Source organism: Colletes latitarsis, chromosome 1 (assembly GCF_051014445.1).
Source record: "Colletes latitarsis isolate SP2378_abdomen chromosome 1, iyColLati1, whole genome shotgun sequence".
Classification (NCBI taxonomy): domain Eukaryota; kingdom Metazoa; phylum Arthropoda; class Insecta; order Hymenoptera; family Colletidae; genus Colletes; species Colletes latitarsis.
This window is the reverse complement of record NC_135134.1, coordinates 36,850,001-36,874,189: the sequence shown is the minus strand read 5'-3', so window position 1 is coordinate 36,874,189 and position 24,189 is coordinate 36,850,001. Positions and strand designations below refer to the sequence as shown.

Sequence of the window (24,189 nt, the reverse complement as noted above, 5' to 3'; positions counted from 1 at the left end):
GCAGCCGGCTGGACGAATCCATTCCGAGATAGGGGTGTCTTGTAAAACGCTATTGTGAAATATGACATTAAAATAAACAAATAATTATAAAATCCTCGATGTATCGAACTTTCGTCGTTCAATGAATTATATTTTACGCATAAGTTTAAGAACCACAATGAAAATACAGAAGATATGCAGGATCGCTTGAAACAGTAACAGCGTGTATGCCGACCACACCTTCGGGCGAGTTCATATGACACGGTACCGGCCACGATCTCGCTCACAGTGCTTGCAACTCGCGGCTCTCGAGTCTCGCTTCGTCGTGTCGATAGAATCCTTGTGGTGTCCCTTAGCCGATTAACGATCGACCACTTCTTCGGTTGCTTTCTGTTTCAAAAGGTGAGTACTTGTACAATTTTGCATATTTCGCCGAAGTTTAATATCAATTAAGTGCGTTTCTCGGTGATCTGTCATAATTTTAACGCTGAAAAGATCGAGGACAAATGCCGGTTAACGAGCAGCCATGATGGCAGGGCGTTGCTCTCTATGCCTTTGAATCTTGGCGATGTAGCTTCCATTTGCTGAAAGACTTACGTTTGTTAAGATTACTTCGAAAAGAGAGAACGTACCGGAACGATCCGACAGGTTGTCGTTGTCAAGTGGTTCCTGACGTATACGCTTTACGAGGCAGGTGGTCGCGACGCGGTCGTTTATTAATAGCAGTATACCGTAGAGCGTTACGGCATAAAACTGAAATGCCAAGCTTAAAACAGTTACTGGTTGAAAAATAAGAATATTAATAGGCGTGGAAGTGTCTGCGATATATTTATTTTTCGTACAACCCTTCGAAATTTAAGTATTTTCGATAACACTACTTTGAGGTCATTACCTATTATTTTTTTGTATTATCTGAAACAGAGCATAAGAAAAGCACTGGTAAAACTTGATATTAAAATTTTACAGTTAACAGATTATAGCGACGAATTATAAGAACGGTTTTAAGATTCCTTTTATATTTTGAAAAGTTCTATGAATTTGAAGCATTCCATTACGTTAAGTATTAACATTTTTAATGGATTTTTTATAATGCATGGAGAATTACTAGTTACTAGTAATAGAATTTGTTGATTTCTATACGTAATATTAAAGCAACTTGAATATTTTTTATGAAAGTGCCAATGTATAAAAATATTTAAATACGAGCGTTGAAATCGTGTAAAATAATTTATATAGATCTAACTTGCAAGGAAAGTAACAGAAGGAATGCGTGCCTGTATGCCGGAAATCATTATTTATTGCTCAAGAGAAAAAAATCAGTTGACATTGAATGTGATCGTGACAAAACTTTCATAGCGGGGGAAAGAGAACATTGGCAAGATCGAAGATGTGCGGTTCGGTCAATTTGGTGGATGCATTCACGAAGGGTGGTGAGACACACTTCGAATGAGGGCGTGGGGGAAGAGCGGCAGGGGGGAGGGGGTAAACCCCTCCGTGGCAGAGCACTTCCATATATGGTAAAGAAAGCCAGGATTGGCTGAGGGTGTCCTGCCCTTATTGGCCGATCGCTGAGTAGTGGGGGTCCTGAACAACGACTCATATAATACACTGCAAGCCGGTTGTCAGCTACACTTTGTGTTTGGTGCTAGATCGGTCGGTTGTGCAGCAGTGTCACATCCAAAGACCCGAGCTCCGTAACTTGTACATAACTTTTTATACGAAACGAAAAACGTAAGTTAACCATCCTAAATTCAGTGATATTTAATTCGCAATTCAGTAGATCGATTCGAGCGAAATTAAATCGACAGTGCAACAAATTATGGATAATGTGTGGGCGATAGTTAACTTCGGCAAGTTGCTTGCACATCCAAACGTGGATTTACAAATTGAGAAGTGGGTGGTGTTAGGTTCAAGATACGATTGTGTCATATTTAGTGCGTTTTGTGTCGTATTCTTTAAATTGCAATACGATGGTGTACATTTACTATAAAAATTGATTAAAATTTTGCGCTAGTGACTGCGTGTGAGCAAAACCGAAAATCCTTCTCGCAGCGAAATACCGGTTTTCATTATTGAAAATCCTGCAGCAAAATGTTTGCAATAATGTATTCTGTCAAAACTAAAATTCGTATTTCTCGTCGAGTTACGTTTCGTAAAAATTCGTTCTTTGAAAGCATATGCCGGATATTGACCGTTTAACACCGGGGAAGGGCGGGGCAGGGTGCGATTTCAGTAACGGCGGTTTATGAAACATCTAGAGATTACGTAAATTTGTTTCTTTCTAAAAATGCTGCTTTTAATTTTACATAAATATAAGAGAATATTTAATTTAAAATTTAAATGCATTATTTTTTAACACTTACTTTTCACTATCTGAATAGCATAGTTGGTGCTACGTGTCTTACGATGCCATCTTGAAAATATTTGAAATATTGTTTCATAACACATGGCATTTGCCAAACTTGCCACTTCGATCGCACAGAAATATGTTGTAAACAAATTTACGACATTCAAAATCATATTTTTATATTGGATTAAATGTTAATAATTTAATCAATAGAAAGTTATATAATATAAATTATGAAGAACAACTCTCAATGAGAAATTGTATTACGAATTTATATGCAAAGAAAGAATTATTAGTTATTAATTTATTCTTGAAGACAAATTTCACTCGTTTATATAAATAATAAAATAAGAAAAAATCAAGTAAATAGGAAAATTGATTTATGTATTTGAAATAAAGATTAAATCAAAGAATACATGCTACTTTTAATAGAAATACGAGTATTCACTGTTAAATAAATGAATAGTTTGAAATTTGAATTGAAATACAAAAGACATGCATTTTAGTAAGAATGAGTAATTGAATTGAGTAACATTATCTAAAAAGCTATAATTAAATGTTGCATAATATCAAGGAAAGTATAATTAACAATCTCTGTTGTTTTCACAGATAAATCAACAAACCAAACATGTGTGACGAAGAAGTTGCCGCACTCGTAGTTGACAATGGATCCGGTATGTGCAAAGCCGGTTTTGCCGGGGATGATGCGCCTCGTGCCGTCTTCCCGTCTATCGTCGGCAGACCGCGTCATCAAGGTGTCATGGTTGGAATGGGGCAAAAAGACTCCTATGTCGGTGACGAAGCTCAGTCGAAGAGAGGTATCCTTACCTTGAAATACCCGATTGAGCATGGTATTGTCACCAACTGGGATGATATGGAAAAGATCTGGCATCACACATTCTACAACGAGCTTCGAGTGGCCCCTGAAGAACATCCAGTTCTCCTTACCGAGGCTCCCCTCAACCCTAAGGCTAACCGTGAGAAGATGACACAGATCATGTTCGAAACATTCAACACGCCCGCCATGTACGTCGCTATTCAGGCTGTACTATCGCTGTACGCTTCCGGTCGTACTACCGGTATTGTACTGGACTCCGGTGATGGTGTTTCGCACACTGTACCAATCTATGAAGGATACGCTTTGCCTCACGCCATTCTCCGTTTGGACTTGGCTGGCCGTGATTTGACCGACTACCTCATGAAGATCCTTACTGAAAGAGGATACTCTTTCACTACTACAGCCGAACGTGAAATTGTTCGCGACATCAAGGAGAAGCTCTGCTATGTTGCTCTCGACTTTGAGCAAGAAATGGCAACTGCTGCGTCATCATCGAGCTTGGAAAAAAGCTACGAGCTTCCTGACGGTCAAGTCATCACCATTGGCAACGAAAGATTCCGTTGTCCCGAGGCTCTTTTCCAACCATCCTTCTTGGGTATGGAATCCTGTGGTATTCATGAGACTACGTATAACTCCATCATGAAGTGTGATGTCGATATCCGTAAAGACCTTTATGCCAATACGGTCCTTTCTGGAGGTACCACCATGTATCCTGGAATCGCCGACAGAATGCAGAAGGAAATCACTGCCCTAGCTCCATCAACTATGAAGATTAAGATCATTGCACCACCTGAGAGGAAATATTCCGTATGGATCGGTGGGTCAATTTTGGCATCTTTGTCTACCTTCCAACAGATGTGGATATCTAAGCAAGAATACGACGAATCTGGACCATCCATCGTTCACAGGAAGTGCTTCTAAGCGCATCTTCGATAATCCTCTTGCATACTATCATTCCCCGAACCCCGAGAGCGGCCTCTGTCTCGTTTCACAGGCGGACGTAACATCAACTTCCGCAATAATTGTCCTTTGGTTCCTCCGGGGCGAAGGTAGCTTCTTTCGATTCGGATGTACGTGGGACATAATTAGCGCAGAGGCAATCCTAAACATCTTTGCTCCATTCATTTTTCATCATTTAATTAGACACTATTATATCTTAAACGTACCTCCCCGAATCCCTAAACACCCTCCTATCCTATTGAATCCTTTGTATTATATATTCAAATAACATGCCTACGGTAGCTTCTAGCTAACCACCCTCACGAGAACATCTTTTTTATGTCATTGCGATGTTTCCACTCTATAATCGAAAATAATTTTTTCTTTTTTCTCGCATATGCTATATTTGATAATTTAATATTCGCGAGTTTGAGCTGAAAAACATTGCATAAATTATTTCCAAGTATCGTTCAACGCAAGATGGGATCCAATACCGAGGATTCTTACCGCTCGAAAGGTTCCTTGATTTCATATCCTCCGATTAAATGCATTCCGCTATTCTGCTCCGTGGTATTTAAGACATTTGTATCCGATATTTTGACATTTCATCATTCCCAGCAGAGATAAGCCTTCGACTTATTATTAATTTCTCCTTTTTTACTGTTATCAATCGTTGAGGGAAAAGATGGCTCTTTCCTTTCTTCTTTTTTTTTTTTTTAAATAATGGGGGAGACCGCTGACCCAGAAAAGTATCCCACAAACGCTCGCTCAAACGAAAAAAAGACACGGTTTCGACCCCGCAAGCGTAGCCAAAGTATTATAATTTATTCCCATTGTATTGTGCAAGACCATTGACGTACATACACACCTTAAAGAGTGTTTAGACTTATGGGATTATAAAATAAAACTCTTAAAAACATTATTACTTTGATTCTTGTGTTTTTTAAAATTGCAGTTTTCCAATACCCTTTACTGAATATCGTGTCCTTTATTTCCAATCCAATATATATCGTAGTTAAATGCGCTAAAAGAATGATCATCACTTCTCGTTTCATTTAGCATGAATTCACGTAGTAATTATACACAATGTAGCTTTTGTACTGTTTGGCGTTATTCATTATTGTAACGTAAGATTTGTGGTAAAAATTTATATTACTCTTAAGAATTAGGTTTATATTTTCAGTCGAATAAAAATTATTTTCAATGAAGTGGTATCTGTTACTCCTTTTACGAAAATGTCTTTAATAATCTTCGAATTCTGTAATAAATTTAACGATTGAAGACATTCAATTAGCGTAATTCATTTACATATTTAAATACCGATTTATTAAGTTTTGCTACCTTAGACTAATATGAAACAAATAGTTTTATTTATAGTAAATTTTCAAATGTGCTTCTTTAATGATCTTTAAACACGTGTCTTACTTTAAAAAGATAGGCTTTTAAACCATATATTTAATGTTTCAAATACTCGTAACTTAATCTTAATAAAGATATAATTATCAATTAGAAAGGAATGCAGTTTCTTTTATTTCAATTGAAATTCTGCCATGTTTGAGAGATATCAAAATATAGATAGTACATTTATATAATTAAAATTACGTAGCGCAAATATGATTTATAGTATCATACATTGCAAGAATATTTAAATCGTCAGTCATGGGTTAGTTAACAATCAGCAACTAGTTGGCAGCACAGTTCGTTTTGGTTACCAAATCGATTGCACGCGTCATAAACTATACGTTTGATACGGATTTAAATTTAAATTATGATTAATGCATTTTTTGCGTAATACATATTTGATTCTAAAATTTTACCACGATAATAAAAAGAAGTAGAATCTATGATAAAATCAGATTTTAACATGTGAACTATAGATAAAATAGTTTTCAAATCGAAGAATAGATACATAATATAGTTTCGTGTAGTTTGTGTGCCCTCGGTGTAGTTGCTCTCCGCTTATCACTGGAAAAGTACAAAACGATAGCTAGGTCAATGACATGCACGACAACAACACAAAGCATCTCGGACAGACTGATTCATTTTAGTTTGTAACTGAAGCCGAGATGCCCGATCAAAATTCAGGCGACCAATATTCGACGTGGGTAAGCCAACAATCTTGTCTCGGGTTACTGTGCTTTTGACATATGGTATCACATAACCTTTGACCGTAAATAAAAATTGACGATTAAATAATAATAATTTACTGGTATTTTACGATTGCTTTTTTTTTCATGCATAAAGTTTCTTATACTAATTATTTCAGGTCGGTTTGATATATGTTTTCAACTTAATCGTTGGCACTGGGGCTTTAACATTACCTGCTGTTTTTAGTAAAGCAGGATGGGCTCTTGGATTAAGCATAATTTTAATATTAGCATTCATAAGGTATGTCATTAAATTCCATCAGCTTTAAAAACAAATTGTAATTATGTGATATTTTGTATTTGTAGCTTTATCACAGTTACATTTGTCATCGAGGTAATGGCATCTGCCAATGCTATAGTAACTTGGCGACACATTCAACATCGAAAACGAGTATGTTTTTCTCAAGATTCGTCTTTCAACGAATCAGAATCTGAGGTTTCTAAAATTTTTCAATCTCTTGTTCTATATGCATGTTTTTCTTTTTATAAGTAACATTATACTTTTTAAATACAACAGGATATATCTACTTTTCGAACTAGTCATTCAATATAATTTTTTTATTAATATAAGTTATATTCTTTACTAATTTTCAATTGTAGATACAACAATGTTTAGGTGAATCTGGGTCGCCAAATTCAGATTCAGAAGATACTCCACTTGTTACACCATTTTTAACTAATCCTGATTGTGCAGACATGACATATCGATATTATGTAATTTGTGATAAAATAGAAATGGGTCAGATGGCAACAATTTTCTTTAATAAGTTTGGTACAACTCTATTCTATCTGTGTTTTGTTACGTATCTTTATGGAGATTTGAGTATTTATGGAGCAGCTGTTGCAAAGACTCTAGCTGATGTTGCTTGTACCTATCAGCCAATGAACTATACGTGTAATGATACAATACCAGATACTGAAATTTGTTGGGAAGAATATACTCTGAATCGTCAACATGCATATAGGATATTTCTTGTATGTTAAGTATGAAAATTTAAATACACATATTGTTAATTACTATGTTCTCATCCAGTAACGTAAATACTATTTTTAGAGTATATTTGTTTTGTTATTGGGGCCTTTTGTATTTTTTAATATTCAAAAGACCAAGTATCTTCAACTATTAACATCAGCAATGCGATGGCTTGCATTTACTATCATGATCGTATATGCTTTAAAAAATCTATTCATTCATGGTGCACAAGGAAATCCTCCAGCAGCAAATATTATTGGTAAGTTCGTTGGTATAATTAACAAATATACAGTGATTCTAGAAACACGGACAATGAGTATTTCTTTTCCTAGTAAAATGCAATAGATTAATACAAGAAGAAGTCGAATTCTGCAATGGGAAAATAAATTTTTGCAAAATAAAAAATTATATCTTTAGAAAATAGTTCCCATATGAGGTTCAACTTTTTCCTATGTCAATTTTTTGTATTTTTGCTCGGGAATGTATTACAGTTAGTTTCAATTTCTAGAACTATTCAATATTTATTTTCCGGCATATGAATAAATAAAGTAATTACACATATATATTTCAGGTATTCCTACTTTATTTGGTGCCTGTATTTATTCATTTATGTGTCATCATTCTTTACCTGCTTTGGTCGCTCCAATTGAAAATAAGTCTACTTTAAGTCGATTTTTAGCACTGGATTACTTTTTGATAGCATTTTTTTATCTTTTATTGGCATTAACCGGAGCATTTGCTTTTAAACATTTAGATGATCTTTACACGTTAGACTTTAGTCCCCGCGGGTCTGGAGATTGTTCCAAAAGTAATAATATTTTTATTATTCTTATAGAATATTTTTTGGCACTCTTTCCAGTATTTACTTTAAGTACGAGTTTTCCAATTATAGCTATTACTCTTAGAAATAATTTAAAATCGCTATTCCGCGGCGAGGACGCATCTTATTCGTGTTTTAACAAAATTGTCTTCCCAATATTGGCAGTGTTGCCACCATATTTAATTGCTTTGAGCACCAAAGATTTATCTATATTAGTTGAAATTACAGGATCATATGCTGGAGCAGGAATTCAGTATTTGATTCCAACATTTTTGGTGTATTATGCTAGACAAAAAACAAATAAAGTTATAGGTCTCGGTGTTGTTAACAAATTTGCAAGTCCGTTTTCTAGTAATTATTGGCTCATATTTGTTGTAGTTTGGTCTATCGCTTGCATGATTTTAGTATCTGTCAATTTTATGCAAGTGCATACGAAATTAACAGAATAATCTACTTTAAATAAAAAGCTATAAATTATAAAATCAAAAACATTAGAAGAAAAAAGGGATTACATAATGGTGCAAAATAAATTATTCTATTTAAAAAATTTTTAAATACAACAGGATATATACGTATCTAAAATAATTTCATTGAATCTAAAACTTAATCATTTGCAATAGCCTTCATAATTGTTAATATGATATTAATGATTTTAATATTTAAAGTATTTTGTTTAAACGTTAGAATCATGATCAAAATATGTGAAATTTTCAACAACTTTAGTAACAAGTTACTAATATGTAAACGACCGTTTTAAAAAATTTTGTTGTACTTATTATTTAAAATGAAGGATAATTTAGATATAGAATGTCAGTAGAGATGAATGACTGTCATTGATATTAGGAGATATTAATGTTATTTCTATTATTTCCTTTCCATTAGCACCATTATCAGAAAAAATCCTTTTTTTCACATAAGAAAAAATAATAATATTCGTAACACAATGTGTTACTACAAACTGACAATACACTGGCACAAGTCAGGATTAATCATGTACAAGCCAAATGGATAAGCTTAATTTAAGTTAATTTTTGTATATATCTTTTATCTTTGGTATATTTTTATTCAGTATATATTATTGTTAATACAGTGTCTACTGTACATAAAATGTCTTTCAAACAAGTGATATTTGGTGGCCAACTATTAATATTCTCTGAACTATTAAATGGTATGAAAGTTCACCCAGAACTATAGATTTGTAATTAATGAATGTACTTAGCATTAAAAAATGGCAATGGCCTATTCAGTGTTTCTCACTCAAACAGGAACTCGGTTCTGCGATTTTCTAGCACATATTTTGTTTCATATGATAAGTATACAGGAAAAGCAAAAAAGATTAAAAACACATTATTAATTGAATAAATTTCCTTTTCAATATCGCGGAACATATTTTTATACATGGTATGTATAAAACTGCCTAAAAAGTATTCACAATATGCCTCTCATACCATGTACCTGTGTAAGTGTAGTATACAATAAGTAAAATATGTATACATATATTTTCTAAAAATAAATGAATAAAAAGAAATAAGTAATTATATAAGCTTATTTAAATTTATTTTTGTATGTATATACATATTTCTATTTATTTATATTTGTATGTCATACTTAGTTAGACTTATCAGAACAAATTTTAACACGCATAGATTCCTCTTTAATAGTCTATCAACACAAAGTGGCACAATAAAAGCACTAAATTATTTGTATGAAATCTTACAATTTTACTAAATATTATTGAATAGAGTTTTTCTCAGTTGTAAGATACCACATAAATAATCATTTTTTCATATATTCATGACAACATAACATCTATTTAGATAAAAGGTGAAATAATTTAAAAGATAGTATGAAGTATTTCTTTATTATTTTATATTCTTGATTTGTTCTGAGCAAATAGACTAGTATGAATACACTTTGGGTTACGAAAATAAGAAAAAGAAATGGTCATCAAGATATTTATAATATGTATAAATTTGTGTTGTAGTTTTATTTATAAGAAATTTGCTATATTTAATAATGAAAATGATACATTGTATGTAGCGAATGTGTGCAACTAACAATAAATTTAAAATTGTTTTGTAGAAAAAAATATTGAAAATACCAGAGGTAAATATCCCAAAGTGAACACGTATATCATTAATTGACCAAGACCTTTGAACAGACTTGTAATAAATGTTTATGCAATACTTATATTAAGTTATATTTGATTTATTTTGCTGCTGTCAGACTAGATTTTATGTTTAGATCGAGACTCACAAATTTGTACCAAGCTCTAAAATGGCACATTTCCGTTTGTAGTAAATAAATAACACGATGTTTACACGATGAAAAAGCTTCATTTTCTACTTGGAAATTTTGAAGCTAGGATGCTTGTACTACTCCATTCTCCTTTGGTCGTCAGTCTTTAATTGTACTACAGGTATTCGGTCAGAACTCATTATAATCATACGAGTTCTGCCTAATTATTTAGTACATAATACTTTTTTGTTTTACAGGAGTTGTAGATGCATCATTATTAAAATTTGTCAAGATTATTTTAAACAAACTTCATATAACATTGAATTTTAGGATATGTCTTTCTGTTTCTTATTTATTATCGAGTTTATCTTGTCAAACATTCTCAAATTGACATTTATATGTATATCAAAAAATTATGCAAATAAGATTCATCACGATGTAAACGTATAATTTTTTTGTGTTTCATATTAAACTGATTAAGAATTTCTTCATACAAACAGTATATAAGTCAAATATTACTTTCATCAACTTCTGTTATTACTTACAACATTTAGTCAACTGTGACTTATATAACTTATTTAATTTACGTAAGAGTAGTATTTAATTTATTATTTAACGTAAGAATAATTTAAAAGCTTTAACAGTAGGATGCCTTTACCACTTTCGTTAATTTAGGTCGTTATTCATAATTGTTCAAGTATGGACATGGTGCATCGTCATGACCAACACATTCTATAACAGGGTCATGAGTGCTATCCCACATTCCTGGACCGCATTGGCGACAAAGTCCTGCTAATGTACATGGTAAACGTACAAGCTGACGAAAATGATGAAGTAGGCCTCTTGCCTTTCTCAATATGAGATTTCCATCCATATACATAGCTAAGGAACTGAAATGCAAAAGCATTTCATCTGTTCTAAGATCTTGTGCTATTACATCGTCTGCATAAACACACATTATAGCAAGACAAAGAAATAGATGAAAATGATCTGTCAAATAATTAACCCAACAAGCTTCCCACATTACTAATGCTACTTCAGTGGGGAACTCTCGTTTTAAACACCTGTAGGATATATAGTAATTAGTAAGAACAAATTTGTACGCAATCAAACTATACTCGGGTCAACGAGACGAGTCAGTGAAGAAAAACAAAGTGCTCGATGTAGTCGATGCTATGGTTGCAGTCATTGGTTTCTAAAGGACACTTACGAGTCACATTTAGGGATGTTTGTTTTCGTTTGCTGACTCGTCTCGTTGATCCGAGTATACAGTATTTTTTTGGTAAGTGCTCGTAGCTCGAGAATCTCGATTAATCTCTGCAGCCATAGAGAAGGATAACGAGCGAAAGACAAAGAAAGAATGAGAGTTTGAGCATTGAAAGAAATTTAAATGCCTGTGTATCGATTTGCAAATGCAATGCAAAATGAAAACTTCTTTACGTTCGCCATTTTCTTGATATAGTTCATTTAACATACTAGCGAAGTTTTTTTGTTTAAAATGGAATCAAGCATGATAAAATTTGAACTACTTTTACTTAACATTTGTCAAATAGTTGTTCTGACAAATTACAAAAATGGATTTCTAGAAGAGTACGCACATCATGTTTAGTTTCATTTTAATTAGAAAACTTTGACCAATATGTGAAAACAAAATTTATTACAAAAAAAAAATAAAAATAAAAAAATTTTAATCTTGCATTACTGCATTGGTACATTGTAACAGCTAAAGTTTTCGGTTTTCATAAAAGGTGAACCGAACTGGCTTTACTGAATCCAAGATCGCCGGGGGGAGGATCAAGCATTTAATAAAAAAATACTGTATTATGTTTGAAAGGCCTCACAAGCAGTCAACTTCATGGCAACAACCTTTGGATGAGTTTTTGTTGCTACAATGTTTCAGAAACTGGGACCTAATGAAACAGAGTAGCGACATCAAAGGTTATCGTGTTGACTGCTTTTGGGACTTCTAACGGAAGAATCATTCCGTAGTTATTGAATTTAGTACTTACAGAAGTATCCATCGGTGGCAAAACAAAAGTTCTAAGGCATCTATATGCTTTTGAAGATGTGCATAAAAGTTTGGTACCATTATTCTAACTAATTCCCTTAAATAGCACAGATTTCTGTCCATGTCTACATCAGTAGGTGTGCATACAGCTACAGATCTTTGCATCAAACCAGCAAAACACCAAAAGGCTTCAATTTCAGAATTAAGCTCTGCCAGCAATGGAGCTAACAAATCGGACATACCTTGTGTATATCCCAATCGAGAGTTATAAACTGCATAATTCAGTAAAATATTTCTGTAAAAAGAAAATATATTAATATTATTAATAATAAACAAACAGAATTATAAATTATTATTGATAATAAGTAAACATACTTCATTACATCAATATTTGGATTATCTTCTCCTGCATAGTAAGGATTTCCTCTGTCAGTGCGAACAACATCTTTCTCTACAATACATACAACATTTCGCCAAAAATGCTCTGCCTGTTCCGCATTCATGCTTGTTCTACGTTTTTGTATTTCTTCATATTCTTGTCTACGAATGATGTCGATCTGTTCCCTATCTTCATAAGTACTTGGATACGAATAACAATGAAGCAGAAAAGGCCATACAATTTTTCTTAACGCAGGTTCCAATCCACCAAAGAATATTCCTTTACGAAGGGCAAGATCATCTTCTACCTGTCCTCTTTCGTTCAATAAATCCTTCCAAGCTAACGATGTGATCATTGGTACTTGTCCTTCCTCTGGATGCAACTCATCGCGACTTACCTCTGGTCTGCATACCATGAAATGCCTATATCACAGTAAATTTTATAAATATCTCACAGAATATCAATAGTTATGGTATCAATGAAATCTTACCTATATGGTAGGGTTTCTTCAGCATCTGTATCTAGTCGTGGATAAAGCAACTGGTGCCACTGATGTAAAGTCGCTGCCAATCGATCTAAACCACCATGATGAAAATGCAGGATTTTATATTGACTCTCTCTACTTGCAACTACTAATTGACCAGAGGTACAGGCTGGGTCAGCAAAGAATAACCTTAGAGATCTCATTTCACTGAGATCGACAGAAAATCTTCTACATCTGTGTGCTCTACGTAATGTCACCGGCGAAGCTGTTGCACTTTCAGGAAATGTGAGGTTATGCTGCAAAGCCAGAAGTTCTGGCGACCTCATCCATGATGGAATCTCTTCGGCTAAGAAAAGGTAAATTTTACACGTTAATAACCCATATATAACCCAGAGTAAAATCATCGATATAATCATTTACATACCATCTGAAGCTATACCAACAGATAAACTGCACGTAGAGGTTAACGACATACTACGACTCTTGAGACTGATATCATCGCAATACGGATATCTAAGTTCTTCGTCGATGCTTTTTCCATCGTTCTCGTGAATTTCAATAGATTTTTTATCTTTATAATGCCGACTTTCGTCATATTTCAAGCCCAAAGATTCAGAGCGCAAACGATTCAAATTAATACTATGATCGCTTTCTTCGTGTATGGTAACTGGCGAACTGTTAGATTGATAATGGTTCGTTTGTTGAGAGGCATCGGTGGTTGAAGATTCTTTGGTCTCTGATGTAAACACGGTTTGATCGTCGCACGAGTTTTCTCTGACATCATTCTTCGTTTTCGTGTCATCAGTTTCAAGGCGTGAATTCCGTGGAAATCCGCCAGAACAAATGCGCTCGCAATCTCCACAATTTATAGGTTCTTTCACTTCTAAACAGACATCAACTTTGTCTCCCGCACTTTCATATTCGTACTTTAAATCACAGCTTTCCTCAGATATCTGAGAATGATGCGAACTGACATCGATGTCTCGATGAGTAACGCAATCAAGTTTTCTCACGTTTAAATTTTCTAATGTCGTCGGGTGTTTGCGAAGCGTACTGTTAGGAATCCAACTAAGATGCAGCGTTGGTATATTTGAATTTTTATTAAATCTGCATGTTATGGCCATGTATCCAGGATGATGCACCACATCGGAGTTTTGTCTCATTAATGTTGGGGGATGAACGCAGACGTTATTTTTACAAAATAACGCCTCGCCATCGTGGTACATAGTACGGCGATTGTCTTGGTTGCAGTCGCCTAAGATGTAACTGCTTGCCTTTCTGAGAATATTTGGCAGAGGCATCTTCGTTCGAGGCAGATTGGTGCATCCAAGTCATTTAATTACTTTTACGAAAGCATCGTTTGAAATGTTCATTATTCGAGATAAAAATTTCTCACGCAATTATCAATTGTCGTAGGGTTATAAAAAGACCCGAATGACGATCGTTAGAGTAATTACGAGGCATTGTTTATATCCAACTGTGAATCAATGAATCGTTATGAATCTAAACAGTCTTGATTTGTAACAACAGCACAGTATACGCGTAAGAATTGGAAGTACCAGATCCACTGATTCCCTTCGATGATTCTTGCGAAATACTTCAATGTTCCTGCAGGGCATGGGAACTGCAGGGGTCAAACTTCGTCGCGCAGAAGCGCGCGAATACAGCTGCATCGAAATGCTACAATGAACTGATTTCTCAATCTGTTACGTTTCCCGCTATCATATGCCTATTTAAGCATGCAAGCGAGTTATCGCGCCAATTAGCCTTGATACATACACAAAGCTGATAATATATATACATATACGGAGAAGCATGCATCTTAATTCCGAAGTTTCTAGTCTCTACTTGTACGGTGTTACCCTTATGTTAAGAAGATAACATATTGCCAAACTTTCGTCGAATTTATAACAAAGACCAAAGACGGTGAGAATTCTTTTATGTTTAAAATTCTCGAGGAAACTTTATATAGTTACCTTCCATTTGAATGGATTTATAAATTAATAACTTATAGATGACACGTCACTGTTCGTTGTATGCACGAACGAGCTTTGCACGGAAAAACGTGCGTACATACATCACAAAATACAAAACGATTATTACCACCATTCATGATTGACCACCATTACATGACGCTTGTTGTTAAATTTCTAACAATGAATGAATTATAGATCGAATATCACTTTAACCCACTGCTCAGTGACGATGTGGTAAAACGTGTTTGCCAACAGACGGAACACAGATGCCCCTTATCCAGGATCAATATTTCCATCTGATCGTGAACCTGGTGGTTGGCTTACTATCCAAGCCGCCGACATACCATTGCTCAACGCGTATATGCTGTTTTTATTGATTTTTTCTTTGTATTACATATATTTGAATTACTTTTTTATTTTTACCCATATTATTTATAAAATTTATTTTAAAAAGTTTTTTTCGATGATAGATTACACTCGCGTTGACATTTACGAAGACATTTTTATATTAAAAGCAAACCAAAACTTGTTACAGATGCGATCTTTTTTTCCCGAATTATCTAAAACACTACTTAAAAATGTAAACAATACACGTATATTAGAAAATGTTTATTGACTTCTGGAAACATTATTTTTCCTAGGGGTCAACAAATTTTTGCATTTTTAATGTGCATATTTAAAGACATTGTAAAAATTATAAATTTTGATTATAGTAGGAATTTTATAAATATTATTTATAATAATACTATTACTGATACTGTATCACAAAATTACATTACTATTGTAAGAATATTTATCACAGATAATCTAATGTAATTATATACATTAATGCAGTTCATAATTAAAAAGTATTTCATGGTTATTATTAAGTGCTAATGCTGCTTTGGGACCACGTTTCAAATACGATATTGTAGAATATGCAGAAAAATGAAAATCTTCTTGCAAATAACCATTTACAAGTAAATGTCCTACTATAGCTTCACCTGATTCTCTTGTAAACCTTGGTATTGGTACGGAAGATACCCGTAAAGTTGATGCACCTTTACCATACCAAGCATCTATAAGTTTTAAGGCAGTCAATCTTGTTTCGCTTTGTACTGCTTTAGTCATTATTTCATACAACTGTCTACAATATACTACTATATTCACTTCTATCTTCTCTTTAGGTTTACGACAATGATCACACATTTCTGCACAATCACTTTTATTCCAAGTTTCTTCAAAATGGGTTGCAATTATGCTACGTCTACACGAAGATTGATCTAAACAGTATGATAGTACCTTATACAAATTTTGTAAACCAACTTTATCTTGAAATACCATCGTGCTTAATTTGAACACATCCGGTAGTCTATATAGGACTAGACACACTGCTTTCTTTCCATCTCTACCTGCACGACCACTCTCCTGATAAAAGTTTTCCATTGACTTTGAAATACAGTGATGAATAACAAAACGTACATCTGGTTTATCAATACCCAATCCAAAAGCAATTGTGGCAATTACAGCTTGGTATTTTCCAGATATCCACTTAGAATATACTTCTGATCTGTACTCAGCCTCTAGCATCGCATGATAACATCCAACTTTCAAGCCTAATGTTCTTAAATCAGTTGTCAATTGTTCTGCATCCTTAATAGTAGTTGTGTAAATTATTCCAGACTTATCTTTGAATCTATTTTTTAATAAATTTTCTATCATAGCTAAACATGTATTCTTATCTCCTGGCTTACGGCGAACCTCGTAAAACAGATTTGGCCTATTGAATGTAGCTCTTAAAACCAAGCAACCTTGAATATCTAACATTTTCTGAACATCTACAATAATTTTAGCAGGAGCAGTTGCGGTCAGACCAAGAATTGGTATATTTGGAAACATGGATTTTAGAATTCCTAAAAATTTATAATCTGGTCTAAAATCATGTCCCCATTGGCTACAACAATGAACTTCGTCTATTGCAAAACGATCCAAACGTTTCATTTCAAAGGCTTTTTGTAATTTATTCATAAAACGATTAGATTTTGCCATATATTCTGGTGTAACATAAATTAGTTTGAGATTAGAGTTCTTATCCACAAGTGCATTCATTATAATTTTAACATTCTCTTTATTACATTTTGCGCTTAGCATCATAGCTTTTACATTAACCTTTTGTAACCCATGTAATTGATCCTCCATCAATGCAACTAATGGTGAAACTACTATCGTAATACCTTTACTAATAACAGCAGGTAACTGATAACACAAACTTTTACCACCACCTGTAGGCATAACTAAAATAACATCTTCATTACACAAAATTGCATTCATAGTTGGCAATTGTAGTTCTCTGAATTTTTCAATTTTGAAAACATTCGTTAAAGCCTTTTTAAGATCTTTAGACCAACTAAAATCTTCATTATTCCAATTCTTTTGCGATACAGATAAACTCTTTTTTAAAAGTGCATTATCTCGTAACTTTTCTTTGCGTTGAATTAAAATTTTTTTACGATCTTCAAGTGTTTGTAATTCATTCTCGATTTGTTTCAATTCATAATCAATAGCGGCAATTTCATCTTCTTCAGTAACTGAAAAGATTATTGCATTTAGTAGAATTTTTTATCTATATTAATGTATATAAAATATTAATATTTTAAAATTAAAAAATAGAATCAGAATCATGAAATTTAAAAGTTATAATAGTGTAATTAGATATATTTACTTAAAGTTTACATAATTCAATACTAGTTATCGAATAAACGAAAATGTCCTTTGGTATAAAATAATAGCAAACACATATATCAAAATTTATAAAAAATTTATATGCATTACACACATTTATATATAATAATAATTAAAAATTGTTTTATCTTTTCTTTTTAATGTTCATTTCTTATAAATTTAATAACAAACCTTGATATTCATCTACTGTTATAATATCTTTCGAGCTACTTGCAGACATCTTAAATAAATTAAAAAAATTATTTACATGAATTATCATTAAATTAGAAAAATCGTTTTATTTTTCATTCATAACTAAACAAAATCGTTGACTAATTAGGTCACAGTATAATGTCTGTATTCATGTAGTGAACAGTGGTTAATTCGACGCCGACAGTGTGCACACGTGTCCATTAATTCTTGCCATTTGAGGAGAATTAACGCAATAAATACAATCCCCTCTCCTTTTCTGTAAAGTCTAATTACTGACAGTCTATACAGAGTGTTCGACCACCCCTGGGAAAAATTTTAATGGGAGATTCTAGAGGCCAAAATAAGACGAAAACTAAGAATATCAATTTCTTGACTGAGGCTTCGTTAAAAAGTTATTAAAAAATTGAATTAAAAAATTTCAAATCATTATGAAAAAATTATTTCTGGTTGCGGGGGTCGATTACAATAATTTTTGGTCATTACACATACCCCCGAAATCCTACGCATTTTCGAGAAAAAAATACCTTACGAAAATATAATTTCAGACTAGAAACGTCTCTCCAAAATTTCATGTGTTTCTTTAAAACGTCATAACTTCTGAACGGATTGGACGATTTTAATGTTTCAAAATGCAAACAACGCGTATTTTGGCAAAGAATAGGTAGAAATTCCATAAATATTCGAAAATTTGTTCCTAAACCCCGTAAAGTGAAAAAACCCCCATAAAAATTGTCCAATTTTAAAACAGCCATAACTCCTACAATAGTGAATATATTTTAATGAAACTTTTTTCTGAAATAGAGCTCATAGGTACCTATATAAAAGTATTAGATAAATTTTCTGTAGAACGTTAAACAAAATAATTATAAATCAAAAACGAATTTTTAAGAAAAATCGACCAAGGGCAGGTGCCCAAATTTTTCGGTGAAAAAAAAATTTCAAATCGTTCTAAAAAAATTATTTCTGGTTGCAGGCGTCAATTACAATCATTTTCGGTGAATACATATATGTACCTTCGAAATCCTTCGCATTTTCAAGAAAAAAATTCAGGAAAGTGGACAAATTACGACGGTTAAAGGTCTACTCTCAAAGATGATGGCTTCCACATTATTATAGAAACTATACATAGAACCTTAAGAATTATTAACTTTTATTTAAATGTTGAAACAAAAAGTTTTCATTTACAATTATTCACGGATTCAATTATACAGATACTTTAAAAACTACTTGAAGTATTGAATTCTCTATAATATTTTCATATCTGGAACTTGTCAATAACTGAGAAGATTATCTCTTTATTTAAGTTGAATTTACATCCGTCATAGAGTAACTTTATACGTTTTCTAAAAATTTTCTAAAATAATTAAGCATGAGATCATATAATATTCATTTTCACTTGATTAGAATATTATACTGATGTCATTTTCTACATAAATGCGTGAAAAAGATAGCCTGCTTTTTTACACGATAAGTTAATGAAAAAGAAAAGAGGATGCATACATATGTGACATGCTGTATTATGTCGTATTCCCCTCAAACGGCACGAATTGATGGATCTCTATCTACGTACGTAACCTAATACCTAATGCCTATCGCCGGTATTACATCGTGTTTCGGTGATCGGTTGAAACCAGTTTTCTTGATAGTACTACGTTGTTAGCAGGCAAGTAATGTTTCGCCTGATTTTTAATATTGAGTAATTGATAGTATAAAACATATGGAATCTCGTTAACTTGTTCAAAATTAAATATATTTAGTAAATATGTTAAATGCATTATTTCGTGCGAGTCCTTGGCTTGAAAATACGTTAACATCTCTATATTTCAAGGGTATTCCGTTTTTAAGTATACTTTTTGCTACTATGCTTGTATTTTTAATTTATTAAATTCAAGAAAGTTATGATTTATATTTTTTGAATAAGTAAATTCGATTGGAGTATTGCAAATTTTATGGCGATTGTTTTATATAATTTATTCATATGAGTCTGCATTTATATGTACATTTAAATATATATTTTTTGTATAAAAATATTTCTTATGATAATAAAAATCACGTTGTATGATAAATAATATTCTGACATAGCATTAAAAACAAAACTAAATGATGATAAATAATTCTTGAAATAAAGGTATTAATATTGTTATAAATTTTGCATAAATACTTAATAATGATAACTGAAGTAAAATGTACATGTGCTTTATGCATTTATTTTATATAGGACTGATTTTTTACTATGAATTCAAATGCATAGCTTAGCTAAATATCTATTAGAATGTTTATATTATTTTGAATATAAATATATTATTTTTACGTTTTTAGCAAAAAGTATTTCCACAAATAATTTTGGCGCAACAATTTCTACAATAATAACACAACCAAATATGAAGGTTCAAATATTACCAGCACTTCAAGATAATTATATGTATCTTGTGCGTATTTTTTGTTTATTTTTTACATTTTCACTTTCAGTAATACACAGAATTTTTAAATTATTATAGTTCTTTCAACTGTATTACAAATTAATTAAAATTTATGATAGAGAATTTTATTGTATTATTTAAAACAAAATTTAACATCGAATTTTGTAATTCTGAAAGATCATCGACGAAACAACAAAGGAAGCTGCTATTGTTGATCCTGTTGATCCTGACAGTGTTGCTACTGCTGTTGAACAAAATAATGTGAATTTGACAAAGGTTTTAACTACCCATCACCATTGGGATCATGCTGGAGGAAATGCTAAACTGTGTAAAATGTTTGATAATCTACAAGTGTATGGAGGCGATGATAGAATAGAGGCACTTACACATAAAGTAAAACACGATGATAGTTTTAATATTGGGGAACTAAAAGTTCAATGTCTTGGAACACCATGTCACACCAGAGGACATATTTGTTATTATATCACAGGAAATCAAGATCCTCCGGCAGTTTTTACTGGTAAAGAGATAAGATCATATATTCTTTTACTTTTAAGTTTATTTAGAAGTAATCGATGTAATTGAATAGGAGATACACTCTTTGCTGGAGGCTGTGGTAGATTTTTTGAAGGTGATGCGGAGCAAATGTACAAAGCACTCATTAAGATTTTAGGAGCATTACCTAATGAAACTGTAAGTAGACAATTCTGTCTACTTTTGTATTTGCAATATTGTGTATAAAAGAAAAATATTTTGAATGCTCCACAGAAAGTGTATTGTGGCCACGAGTATACAGAAAATAACTTGAAATTTGGACAACATGTAGAGCCTGAAAATGAAGCTATTCGTCAAAAAATAGAATCAGTTCATATACAACGCGAAAAACATTGCCCTACTGTACCTAGTACTATTCAAGATGAGAAATTAACAAATCCATTTATGCGAGTTCATGAACAATCTGTTATGGATCATGCCAAACAAAAAGATCCAATTCACACTATGGCATTCCTTAGAAGGGAGAAAGACAATTTCAAAGTATAAATTTATTACTGTTACAAAAGTCACAACAGTAATTATACGTTCTTCCTTTCAACACAAAACGTTCTTCCTAAACAAAATTTTATTTATTGTCATATATTTTAATACATGATCAATTTTTATTAATCTTATTTATAGTTTATTTTGTATTACTATACATAAATATTGACATATGTGCAAATATTTGATTATAAATTACGTATTTACAAATAATATTTATCTTTAATATAAATACTATGTTATGTTTAAAGACATTTGATTTGGTGCGTCTTCTGACTTTTTATTATAAATTTGCATTTCAGCAACATATTTCTCTTTGGATCGTTCATACATGTCATAATATACCTGAAAAAGAAATGCAAATGATAAATATTCAATTCAAATACACAAATATAAATAGCTTTCTCTTTAATATATACTTTTTTATCTTCAGAACTAAGAGATTTCCAAGTAGTTGCAAGTTGTCTAGTGAGTTCTTGTTTGCTTGGTTCTGGTTCTCCAGCTAAGCGTTCCATAACGCGAGGTCTCTGTTCTTGACAAAATTGAAAAAATGGATTCGCTGGCCTTTTTGGTGCATTAGGATCTGTTTTTGCACCTTTCCTTTTTGTTCCTTTTTTTGTTCTTTCGTCTTTAGAATTGTGAGCATTGGCCTTTGCACTTTTTTCTTGTTTAGATGTTGCTTGGAATACATTATTTTCTTCAAGAACGCCCATAGGTACTTCTCTCCAACGATCACCATGTTTATCCAAACGATTGATTAAAAATCTATGGTATCAAAATATTCTATCAAAGCACTTTATTTAAAAAAAAATAATATATGATAAAGCATTAAGCAGGCACAATAATTTTTATCTTTATAATAGCAGACAATATTATGGTGTGATCAATACATAACCTAGAAATTGAACTAACTTTTTTTCCTTTCTCGTGCGCTTGAGAAGTTTCCTTACTCTTTGAATTCGGTAAACCAATCTTTCATTTTCCTGAAATTGGGAACAATTTAATAAGATTTACAACATAAAAGAATTGTTAGTAATTCTATGTACTAAAATTAAATTTAAACCTGCTGTAGAACTTCACATCTATCTAGTAGCAATTGATACTTTTGTTTGTAAATATCAAATTCTTCTGGTTCTACGTCGTACTCAGATTCGTCTGACATTTTAATTGCACGTTTTAGTTAAATCAAATTAATATTTTTTTTACATTGTTTTCATACGTTGTCGATAGCCGCGCACGTTTATTTACCATAATAGAATTTTAGCATGACAGATGCCGCTAATACAGATATAAATATACCTGGCATCTTGGATTCGTGCCGCTTAAGGAGAACTCTGTGTCGACACATCGTTTTGGCTAGGGGTGTACTATATTTTTATTTTTGTTATACTATTCGATATATCTTTATATATTTTTTGTTACTAATAAAACGCATATGAAATTATAAAATACTACATAACTAGTAATTTATATAAATTAGAGATCGTGATTTAAGTATACATGTACCGTGCTTCCACGAGAAGAAGGCACAGCGTGTTTACATCCCCACTCCTGTTGCAGTCCGTTGACTCACAGGCATTGGTCGAAAACGGTGACGAAGATCGGTGACAGTCAATCAGCGGACTGCAGCAAGAGTGGAAATGTAAACACGTTGTGCCTTCTTCTCGTGGAAGGATGATACACGTGACACGTGTAGTTAATATATCCGTGTTAAAAATCATGTAAGTACGTAGGTACTGTTTAACATACGGATACACGGTTATTGAAATACACATGTACCCATTAACGTTGAGCGTTATTCGATTATATTTTTATTCAAATAAAGAATAATAGGTGAAACCTTATTCATTATTCGTTCAATATTATTTGTTATTCTTGTATTTGTCATGGTGTCGAATGAACAAAATTTGTTTTATTGTTTCACACTTGACGATGAATAGAAAATACGAAGTAAAGGATAAAATAATGTAGTATTATAACGTCTAAATAAGAGTAAATTTCAAAACGCAAAAACACTTGAAAATCGTATATATTATTTAAGATGTTCACGATAGCGAGCATTTTAGTTAGGTTGAAAAAAGAACTGATTAAATTTAAAAATACCATTGAACTAAAATTGACAAATTACTAACTTCCAGCTTATGTATATTTGATTATTGGGGTCGCTGCGGCCCTCCGCAAATTTAAAATAATAATTGTTTAATATATATCAATGTAATTATTTGAAAATTTATGCAATCGTTCATTAGTTCATTATTTTTTAAATGCTTTAAAGGAAAGTTGATTTCCATTTACTAATTTGATAAGAATCAACATTAAGCAAAATAATTCAGTTGAGATCGAGAGTCCACTTAAGGGTTAAAGTATATCAACTTTGGAAAGATATAATTGAATCTTTTTAATCTGTAATTTTACGTTTAGTAACAAAAAGTAGAGAGAAGTACAAAAAGCTGTGTCGCCAAGCTGGAATAGAATCGCCGCTGTGATTGGACCACAAAGATCTTTAGGAGAACTATAACCCATTACCTATATGATTGTTATTGAATTTGCTCGGTTGTTCAAACAAACCTAATTTTAATTTAGCTGTTTTTAAAATGCATGAATGCTCACAGTGTTTGTATTTTACTAATTGAGCGTTTAATGCACAAAATTTAATATTTGATGTGTATGTCATTGGGTATAAAATGCTT

At 32.4% G+C, this 24,189-nt stretch overlaps 6 protein-coding genes across 11 annotated transcripts; 3 read left to right on the top strand and 3 right to left on the bottom strand.

Moving 5' to 3' along the window:
• The first annotated feature begins 228 nt into the window (after positions 1-228).
• LOC143344416 (actin-5C) lies at positions 229-5,025 on the top strand. 2 transcript variants are annotated; one of them, XM_076770469.1, is made up of 2 exons: positions 229-381; positions 2,936-5,025. In XM_076770469.1, the coding sequence occupies exon 2, from the start codon at positions 2,955-2,957 to the stop codon at positions 4,083-4,085; it is 1,131 nt and encodes a 376-aa protein (XP_076626584.1). In that variant the 5' UTR covers positions 229-381; positions 2,936-2,954; the 3' UTR covers positions 4,086-5,025. The 2 variants fall into 2 exon arrangements, with proteins under 2 accessions (XP_076626584.1, XP_076626575.1); XM_076770460.1 differs by lacking the exon at positions 229-381 and adding an exon at positions 1,575-1,710.
• Positions 5,026-5,855: 830 nt separating this feature from the next.
• LOC143345633 (transmembrane protein 104 homolog) lies at positions 5,856-10,434 on the top strand. Its single transcript, XM_076772983.1, has 6 exons — positions 5,856-6,208; positions 6,370-6,491; positions 6,557-6,686; positions 6,851-7,225; positions 7,305-7,482; positions 7,795-10,434. Exons 1-6 carry the CDS (start codon positions 6,170-6,172, stop codon positions 8,490-8,492), a joined length of 1,542 nt encoding a protein of 513 aa, XP_076629098.1. The 5' UTR covers positions 5,856-6,169; the 3' UTR covers positions 8,493-10,434.
• Positions 10,435-10,600: 166 nt separating this feature from the next.
• Tbc1d16 (TBC1 domain family member 16) lies at positions 10,601-15,068 on the bottom strand. The gene is made up of 5 exons (XM_076772965.1): positions 13,577-15,068; positions 13,159-13,498; positions 12,665-13,090; positions 12,291-12,584; positions 10,601-11,345 (listed from the first exon to the last, which is right to left on the bottom strand). The coding sequence occupies exons 1-5, from the start codon at positions 14,451-14,453 to the stop codon at positions 10,961-10,963; spliced, it is 2,322 nt and encodes a 773-aa protein (XP_076629080.1). The 5' UTR covers positions 14,454-15,068; the 3' UTR covers positions 10,601-10,960.
• On the top strand, positions 15,059-21,630 carry LOC143345636 (hydroxyacylglutathione hydrolase, mitochondrial-like). Of its 5 annotated transcripts, none has more exons than XM_076773014.1 (5): positions 15,059-15,078; positions 20,361-20,470; positions 20,639-20,981; positions 21,051-21,154; positions 21,230-21,630. In XM_076773014.1, exons 2-5 carry the CDS (start codon positions 20,423-20,425, stop codon positions 21,500-21,502), a joined length of 768 nt encoding a protein of 255 aa, XP_076629129.1. In that variant the 5' UTR covers positions 15,059-15,078; positions 20,361-20,422; the 3' UTR covers positions 21,503-21,630. The 5 variants fall into 5 exon arrangements, with proteins under 5 accessions (XP_076629129.1, XP_076629132.1, XP_076629122.1 ...); XM_076773017.1 differs by lacking the exon at positions 15,059-15,078 and adding an exon at positions 19,546-19,704 and having other exon boundaries at positions 20,738-20,981; XM_076773007.1 differs by lacking the exon at positions 15,059-15,078 and adding an exon at positions 19,546-19,704.
• Positions 15,942-18,367, bottom strand: LOC143345623 (ATP-dependent DNA helicase Q1). The gene is made up of 2 exons (XM_076772973.1): positions 18,021-18,367; positions 15,942-17,695 (listed from the first exon to the last, which is right to left on the bottom strand). Exons 1-2 carry the CDS (start codon positions 18,106-18,108, stop codon positions 15,954-15,956), a joined length of 1,830 nt encoding a protein of 609 aa, XP_076629088.1. The 5' UTR covers positions 18,109-18,367; the 3' UTR covers positions 15,942-15,953.
• Positions 21,631-21,702: 72 nt separating the features above from the next.
• Positions 21,703-22,825, bottom strand: LOC143345660 (uncharacterized). The gene is made up of 4 exons (XM_076773026.1): positions 22,563-22,825; positions 22,412-22,482; positions 21,919-22,264; positions 21,703-21,844 (listed from the first exon to the last, which is right to left on the bottom strand). Exons 1-4 carry the CDS (start codon positions 22,659-22,661, stop codon positions 21,734-21,736), a joined length of 627 nt encoding a protein of 208 aa, XP_076629141.1. The 5' UTR covers positions 22,662-22,825; the 3' UTR covers positions 21,703-21,733.
• Positions 22,826-24,189: the final 1,364 nt, after the last annotated feature.